The 8,710-nt window shown below is 52.2% G+C and overlaps 1 gene segment (V, D, J or C); it reads right to left on the bottom strand.

Annotated features, from left to right (window-relative positions):
* Positions 1-483: 483 nt before the first annotated feature.
* LOC140588286 (immunoglobulin kappa light chain-like) overlaps positions 484-8,710 on the bottom strand; it is a 45,660-nt gene continuing 37,433 nt past the window's right edge. Inside the window, 2 exon segments of the C gene segment in view lie at positions 484-1,025; positions 2,384-2,421. Coding sequence covers positions 709-1,025; positions 2,384-2,421 — 355 coding nt within the window.

Genomic DNA, 8,710 nt, shown 5'->3' with positions numbered 1-8,710 from the left:
AGCAGGCAAATATCCCCCAGTCCCCCTGGGGTTAGAGTGAGGTGGGGGCTCAGCCCGTGTCACAGAGCGACAGATTGTCTCACACGAGCATTGACTGCCTTTACTGTTTAAAAATTTATTATAATTTGGATACATTGTGGCAATATATTTATTGAGTGTGTATGCTCTACATTGGAGATAATTATGGGATGTTAATTGAGTTTAATTAGAATTGTTTTCTGTTTTATGAAGAATGAGCCCATTATGTGGTTTGCAATATCAACTGCTCAGTATGAACCTTTTCAAACTTAAACTAGAAGTCCCTCAATGCATCTACTTTACTTTCTGCAAAATAGTGAAGATAAACAGGGAAGATTTTGTACTTCTGACAGAAGACTTATATTCAGAGAAAAAAAAATCTAAACTGAAAGTTTCATGATCATGTTCTGTGAAATCACTGTGGAATCACTGTGTGCGTGTTAAAATAACCAGTTTTGATGTCAGTTTCTGTATCAGACAGGATGAAATCTTTATTTATCTATGCAACATTCATGAATAAAACACACAAGATAAAACAAGGAGACACCAAAACTAATAATACATCAGAAAAGATATTCACTCGGATCAAGCAAAGCACAATACATATTCAGTTAGTAAATCTGAAGCGTGTAGCACAGCACAGTAAAAACACAGTAATCAGCCGCTCATCACAGGTGACGCTGAGCTCATCTACTCTGAACAGTCGGCCCTCTTCAGCGTTTGAGTGACAGCAGCCTGGGAGCCCTGATTGGCCACACAGACCACTGAGCCCGCCTTCTTCCACTCGTCCGCAGTGAGGCTCAGGCTGCTGCTCCAGCTGTACAGGCCGTCCTTCTCCAGGAGCCCGCGGCTCGTCTCCGCGGCTTTGCTGCTACCGTCCACCTTCCAGCTCAGCTTCCAGTCGGAGGGGAAGCCCTTGTTGGCCAGACACATCAGGGTGGCCGTGTTCTTGCTGGACACCTCCACACTGGAGGGGGGCAGGACCGTCAGGGTGGGGGCTCTGTTACCTAGGGGACACCAAAGGGACTTTAGGTCAGAGTTTAATACAAACTTTAAGTATAAATAGATACACTAAGTGGAATATGACATAGGTTGGGTATTGTTAAAATGGGACACTTTTGAAAATTTCCTTTCTGGAAAAAATTACAGAACCATCTCAATATCTTGATACCATTCTAAATACATTAATGCCCTATAGAACACTATATAGAAGAGAAAATATTAAAGTATTACTAAACATATATATTTATTGCAAAGTTTAACTGTCCCATTTTGCCAGGTATCCCATTTTAGCAATACTCACCTTGGTTAACAGAATCTGTGATTAAATAAGTAGTTCTGCATGTGACAAAACAGACCCATTCTTAAAATATACAGTAAATAGTCTAATTGTGCCTTATCTCAGCTTAACATATTCCCTTTTATATGGGTCTTAAGATGAATCCGTAAATGCACGTGTAGAACAATCTAACTGTGAATATGAAATACGTTAAGTATCCTATATTGTTACCGGTTATTATGTCAGACTGTGTATCAAAATCCAAATTTATATAACAATCACATTGTTTATGATAGAGATCCTTTTTACATGCATTGATGACCGCTTGTTCACTCACTCAGACACTTCGAAATAATGCGAAGTATCCCACCGAACATACACACCACGAAAAATGCATCGCAAATCTTAAACTACAAGGCATTGTCTTTGGGACAACGACGATCGTTATCAGTTATGATAATAGTTGTTTGCAGATCTAATATCTGTCAGAACCGCCTTATCACGTTAAAACCATGTGTCGACTATAGATATTAATACTAATGTTCAAGCATTAATATTACACAGAGAGACACTTACTTCCAACGTCCAGCCTGGTACCGCCGCCGAAAGTGTACCACAGTGATTCACGGCGCATCAGCCGCCGTACAAAAACCTCGCAGCAGCGCAGTACAGGCAACTTACCGTTATATACCTAATATTCTATCGGTATAAACCTAACGAGTGAAAATGTCACGTTTTCTGTCACTTGGACAAATTAAGTATGCTGAAAAGTAACGTGCTGTTCGATATCTGATATTATACTGTAGGTACGACTTGACGGTTATTATATTATAAACAAGTAATAGGCCTAGCTGTGTTACAACTAATGTGTTATCTAACGCTAGCGAGTATATACATGTAATTGATGTTTTAAATATTTTCTATCTTGTAGGTCTATATAGCCTATACGTCACCCGAATCATATTCCTATTGAAGTCCCAGATATTCACCCTAATACATTTGCGATAACAACAGAACTTACAGTAATTGTGCGTATGTGTTAAAGATTTCTACTTGCATAATTCTTATAAAAAGCTGGATACTTACTGCCAATATCAAGTCTGGTCCCGCTGCCGAAAGTCCACCACAGTAACTGAATCTGATTGACACGCCGTACAAAAACCTCCTAGTGTTACAGCCGTGTTTCTCGTCGCAGTTACACATTAATGGACGGTTAATACTCTACTTACGCCCACATTTAATAAAATACACGTGGTACGTATGTTTCTCTTTCTATGAATGTAGGAATCACAGTAATTTACAACACTTCGACTGTTCAAACCAGTATTGCTTTGCAGAAATAACAGCAACTTCTGTCTGTGATTCTGTTAAATGCCGTATTTCTTCAAAATCTCCTTCAAACCGATCCTGTTTGTTGCAGACATAATATGTGAATTTCCATCCAGATGATAGAAACCGCAAGGCTTTAGAATTACTGAATATCCAAATGGCACGTGAGATCATATCACCCTCTGCATAAGGAGAAATTCTGTATGTACAGTAACCTACTGTAACCGGACAGAGTATTTGCATAGAAACAATACTGTAATGTATTGATGGCACGTGTCTGAGTGGCTCAGCCAGCAGCCTTGAGGTTTTCCACCTCAGGGGTTGTGGGCAATGATCCGTATAATTAGAGTGCGAATTACCCCTCCATAATTGGGGGGTACTGCCTTCATAACACTTCTATGACCATTATGGTCCGCTACCGCGTCAATACGAATAGCCACCAGGATCAATGTTAAGAGTGAAAGATGTGCTAGGAGTGTTTACTAACATGTATGCAACACACGGTCATGGTCTAGACATGCGACACAATGAGAATCAATACAGAAGATCTCATTATCCTTATCCCTATCCAAAAGAACTTGGTTTTGATAACTCCCAGGAATTATCCTAGGAGAAGTATGCTAGTAAAAGTAATAAGCCTATACATTTACAAACAGCCTGGTCTGGTCCAGCAGTCTGGTGTTATTCCTGCCCTCTCAGTCCCCCCAGCTCCAACAGCCTTCAGAAATAAATATTTGCCTATTAGGCTAATATCTGTCTTGATGATACAGTAGATCTTAAAGTACAGCCTAATTTCTAACTCACCTCTTGCTCCTGCGCGCTGCCCTCATCCTGCCATCTTCCTGCTGCCTGCTCACTGTCCTCATCCTGCCATCTTCCTGCTGCCTGCTCACTGTCCTCATCCTGCCATCTCCCTGCTGCCTGCACACTGTCCTCATCCTGCCATCTCCCTACTGCCTGCACACTGTCCTCATCCTGCCATCTCCCTGCTGCCTGCACACTGTCCTCATCCTGCCATCTCCCTGCTGCCTGCACACTGTCCTCATCCTGCCATCTCCCTGCTGCCTGCACACTGTCCTCATCCTGCCATCTTCCTGCTGCCTGCACACTGTCCTCATCCTGCCATCTCCCTGCTGCCTGCACACTGTCCTCATCCTGCCATCTCCCTGCTGCCTGCTCACTGTCCTCATCCTGCCATCTCCCTGCTGCCTGCACACTGTCCTCATCCTGCCATCTCCCTGCTGCCTGCACACTGTCCTCATCCTGCCATCTCCCTGCTGCCTGCACACTGTCCTCATCCTGCCATCTCCCTGCTGCCTGCTCACTGTCCTCATCCTGCCATCTCCCTGCTGCCTGCACACTGTCCCCATCCTGCCATCTCCCTGCTGCCTGCACACTGTCCTCATCCTGCCATCTCCCTGCTGCCTGCACACTGTCCTCATCCTGCCATCTTCCTGCTGCCTGCACACTGTCCTGATCCTGCCATCTCCCTGCTGCCTGCACACTGTCCTCATCCTGCCATCTCCCTGCTGCCTGCACACTGTCCTCATCCTGCCATCTCCCTGCTGTCTGTACACTGTCCTCATCCTGCCATCTTCCTGCTGCCTGCACACTGTCCTCATCCTGCCATCTCCCTGCTGCCTGCACACTGTCCTCATCCTGCCATCTCCCTGCACACTGTCCTCATCCTGCCATCTTCCTGCTGCCTGCACACTGTCCTCATCCTGCCATCTTCCTGCTGCCTGCTCACTGTCCTGATCCTGCCATCTTCCTGCTGCCTGCACACTGTCCTCATCCTGCCATCTCCCTGCTGCCTGCTCACTGTCCTCATCCTGCCATCTCCCTGCTGCCTGCTCACTGTCCTGATCCTGCCATCTCCCTGCTGCCTGCTCACTGTCCTCATCCTGCCATCTCCCTGCTGCCTGCACACTGTCCTCATCCTGCCATCTCCCTGCTGCCTGCACACTGTCCTCATCCTGCCATCTCCCTGCACACTGTCCTCATCCTGCCATCTCCCTGCTGCCTGCACACTGTCCTCATCCTGCCATCTCCCTGCTGCCTGCTCACTGTCCTCATCCTGCCATCTCCCTGCTGCCTGCACACTGTCCTCATCCTGCCATCTCCCTGCTGCCTGCACACTGTCCTCATCCTGCCATCTCCCTGCTGCCTGCACACTGTCCTCATCCTGCCATCTCCCTGCTGCCTGCTCACTGTCCTCATCCTGCCATCTCCCTGCTGCCTGCACACTGTCCTCATCCTGCCATCTCCCTGCTGCCTGCTCACTGTCCTCATCCTGCCATCTCCCTGCTGCCTGCACACTGTCCTCATCCTGCCATCTCCCTGCTGCCTGCACACTGTCCTCATCCTGCCATCTCCCTACTGCCTGCACACTGTCCTCATCCTGCCATCTTCCTACTGCCTGCTCACTGTCCTGATCCTGCCATCTCCCTGCTGCCTGCACACTGTCCTCATCCTGCCATCTTCCTACTGCCTGCTCACTGTCCTGATCCTGCCATCTCCCTGCTGCCTGCTCACTGTCCTGATCCTGCCATCTCCCTGCTGCCTGCTCACTCTCCTCATCCTGCCATCTCCCTGCTGCCTGCACACTGTCCTCATCCTGCCATCTCCCTGCTGCCTGCTCACTGTCCTCATCCTGCCATCTCCCTGCTGCCTGCACACTGTCCTCATCCTGCCATCTTCCTGCTGCCTGCACACTGTCCTCATCCTGCCATCTCCCTGCTGCCTGCTCACTGTCCTTATCCTGCCATCTCCCTGCTGCCTGCACACTGTCCTCATCCTGCCATCTCCCTGCTGCCTGCTCACTGTCCTCATCCTGCCATCTCCCTGCTCACTGTCCTCATCCTGCCATCTCCCTGCTGCCTGCACACTGTCCTCATCCTGCCATCTCCCTGCTGCCTGCACACTGTCCTCATCCTGCCATCTCCCTGCTGCCTGCACACTGTCCTCATCCTGCCATCTCCCTGCTGCCTGCACACTGTCCTCATCCTGCCATCTTCCTGCTGCCTGCACACTGTCCTGATCCTGCCATCTCCCTGCTGCCTGCACACTGTCCTCATCCTGCCATCTCCCTGCTGCCTGCACACTGTCCTCATCCTGCCATCTCCCTGCTGCCTGCTCACTGTCCTCATCCTGCCATCTCCCTGCTGCCTGCTCACTGTCCTGATCCTGCCATCTCCCTGCTGCCTGCTCACTGTCCTGATCCTGCCATCTCCCTACTGCCTGCACACTGTCCTCATCCTGCCATCTTCCTACTGCCTGCTCACTGTCCTGATCCTGCCATCTCCCTGCTGCCTGCACACTGTCCTCATCCTGCCATCTTCCTACTGCCTGCTCACTGTCCTGATCCTGCCATCTCCCTGCTGCCTGCTCACTGTCCTGATCCTGCCATCTCCCTGCTGCCTGCTCACTCTCCTCATCCTGCCATCTCCCTGCTGCCTGCACACTGTCCTCATCCTGCCATCTCCCTGCTGCCTGCTCACTGTCCTCATCCTGCCATCTCCCTGCTGCCTGCACACTGTCCTCATCCTGCCATCTTCCTGCTGCCTGCACACTGTCCTCATCCTGCCATCTCCCTGCTGCCTGCTCACTGTCCTTATCCTGCCATCTCCCTGCTGCCTGCACACTGTCCTCATCCTGCCATCTTCCTGCTGCCTGCTCACTGTCCTTATCCTGCCATCTCCCTGCTGCCTGCTCACTGTCCTCATCCTGCCATCTCCCTGCTCACTGTCCTCATCCTGCCATCTCCCTGCTGCCTGCACACTGTCCTCATCCTGCCATCTCCCTGCTGCCTGCACACTGTCCTCATCCTGCCATCTCCCTGCTGCCTGCACACTGTCCTCATCCTGCCATCTCCCTGCTGCCTGCACACTGTCCTCATCCTGCCATCTTCCTGCTGCCTGCACACTGTCCTGATCCTGCCATCTCCCTGCTGCCTGCACACTGTCCTCATCCTGCCATCTCCCTGCTGCCTGCACACTGTCCTCATCCTGCCATCTCCCTGCTGTCTGTACACTGTCCTCATCCTGCCATCTTCCTGCTGCCTGCACACTGTCCTCATCCTGCCATCTCCCTGCTGCCTGCACACTGTCCTCATCCTGCCATCTCCCTGCACACTGTCCTCATCCTGCCATCTTCCTGCTGCCTGCACACTGTCCTCATCCTGCCATCTCCCTGCTGCCTGCACACTGTCCTCATCCTGCCATCTTCCTGCTGCCTGCACACTGTCCTGATCCTGCCATCTCCCTGCTGCCTGCACACTGTCCTCATCCTGCCATCTCCCTGCTGTCTGTACACTGTCCTTATCCTGCCATCTCCCTGCTGCCTGCACACTGTCCTCATCCTGCCATCTTCCTGCTGCCTGCACACTGTCCTCATCCTGCCATCTCCCTGCTGCCTGCACACTGTCCTCATCCTGCCATCTCCCTGCTGCCTGCACACTGTCCTCATCCTGCCATCTTCCTGCTGCCTGCACACTGTCCTCATCCTGCCATCTCCCTGCTGCCTGCACACTGTCCTCATCCTGCCATCTCCCTGCTGCCTGCACACTGTCCTGATCCTGCCATCTCCCTGCTGCCTGCACACTGTCCTCATCCTGCCATCTCCCTGCTGTCTGCACACTGTCCTCATCCTGCCATCTCCCTGCTGCCTGCACACTGTCCTCATCCTGCCATCTCCCTGCTGCCTGCACACTGTCCTCATCCTGCCATCTCCCTGCTGCCTGCACACTGTCCTCATCCTGCCATCTCCCTGCTGCCTGCACACTGTCCTCATCCTGCCATCTCCCTGCTGCCTGCACACTGTCCTCATCCTGCCATCTCCCTGCTGCCTGCACACTGTCCTCATCCTGCCATCTCCCTGCTGCCTGCACACTGTCCTCATCCTGCCATCTTCCTGCTGCCTGCACACTGTCCTCATCCTGCCATCTCCCTGCTGCCTGCACACTGTCCTCATCCTGCCATCTCCCTGCTGCCTGCACACTGTCCTCATCCTGCCATCTTCCTGCTGCCTGCACACTGTCCTCATCCTGCCATCTCCCTGCTGCCTGCACACTGTCCTCATCCTGCCATCTCCCTGCTGCCTGCACACTGTCCTCATCCTGCCATCTCCCTGCTGCCTGCACACTGTCCTCATCCTGCCATCTCCCTGCTGCCTGCTCACTGTCCTCATCCTGCCATCTCCCTGCTGCCTGCTCACTGTCCTCATCCTGCCATCTTCCTGCTGCCTGCACACTGTCCTCATCCTGCCATCTTCCTGCTGCCTGCTCACTGTCCTCATCCTGCCATCTCCCTGCTGCCTGCACACTGTCCTCATCCTGCCATCTCCCTGCTGCCTGCACACTGTCCTCATCCTGCCATCTCCCTGCTGCCTGCACACTGTCCTCATCCTGCCATCTCCCTGCTGCCTGCACACTGTCCTCATCCTGCCATCTCCCTGCTGCCTGCACACTGTCCTCATCCTGCCATCTCCCTGCTGCCTGCACACTGTCCTCATCCTGCCATCTCCCTGCTGCCTGCACACTGTCCTCATCCTGCCATCTCCCTGCTGCCTGCACACTGTCCTCATCCTGCCATCTCCCTGCTGCCTGCACACTGTGCTCATCCTGCCATCTCCCTGCTGCCTGCACACTGTCCTCATCCTGCCATCTCCCTGCTGCCTGCACACTGTCCTCATCCTGCCATCTCCCTGCTGCCTGCTCACTGTCCTGATCCTGCCATCTCCCTGCTGCCTGCTCACTGTCCTCATCCTGCCATCTCCCTGCTGCCTGCTCACTGTCCTGATCCTGCCATCTCCCTGCTGCCTGCACACTGTCCTCATCCTGCCATCTCCCTGCTGCCTGCTCACTGTCCTCATCCTGCCATCTCCCTGCTGCCTGCTCACTGTCCTCATCCTGCCATCTCCCTGCTGCCTGCACACTGTCCTCATCCTGCCATCTCCCTGCTGCCTGCACACTGTCCTCATCCTGCCATCTCCCTGCACACTGTCCTCATCCTGCCATCTCCCTGCTGCCTGCACACTGTCCTCATCCTGCCATCTCCCTGCTGCCTGCTCACTGTCCTCATCCTG

This window comes from Paramormyrops kingsleyae, chromosome 3, assembly GCF_048594095.1.
Source record: "Paramormyrops kingsleyae isolate MSU_618 chromosome 3, PKINGS_0.4, whole genome shotgun sequence".
In the NCBI taxonomy this organism is placed as follows: Eukaryota; Metazoa; Chordata; class Actinopteri; order Osteoglossiformes; family Mormyridae; genus Paramormyrops; species Paramormyrops kingsleyae.
Note: the sequence above shows the minus strand (reverse complement) of the source record. Positions and strands in the feature narration are given on the sequence as shown.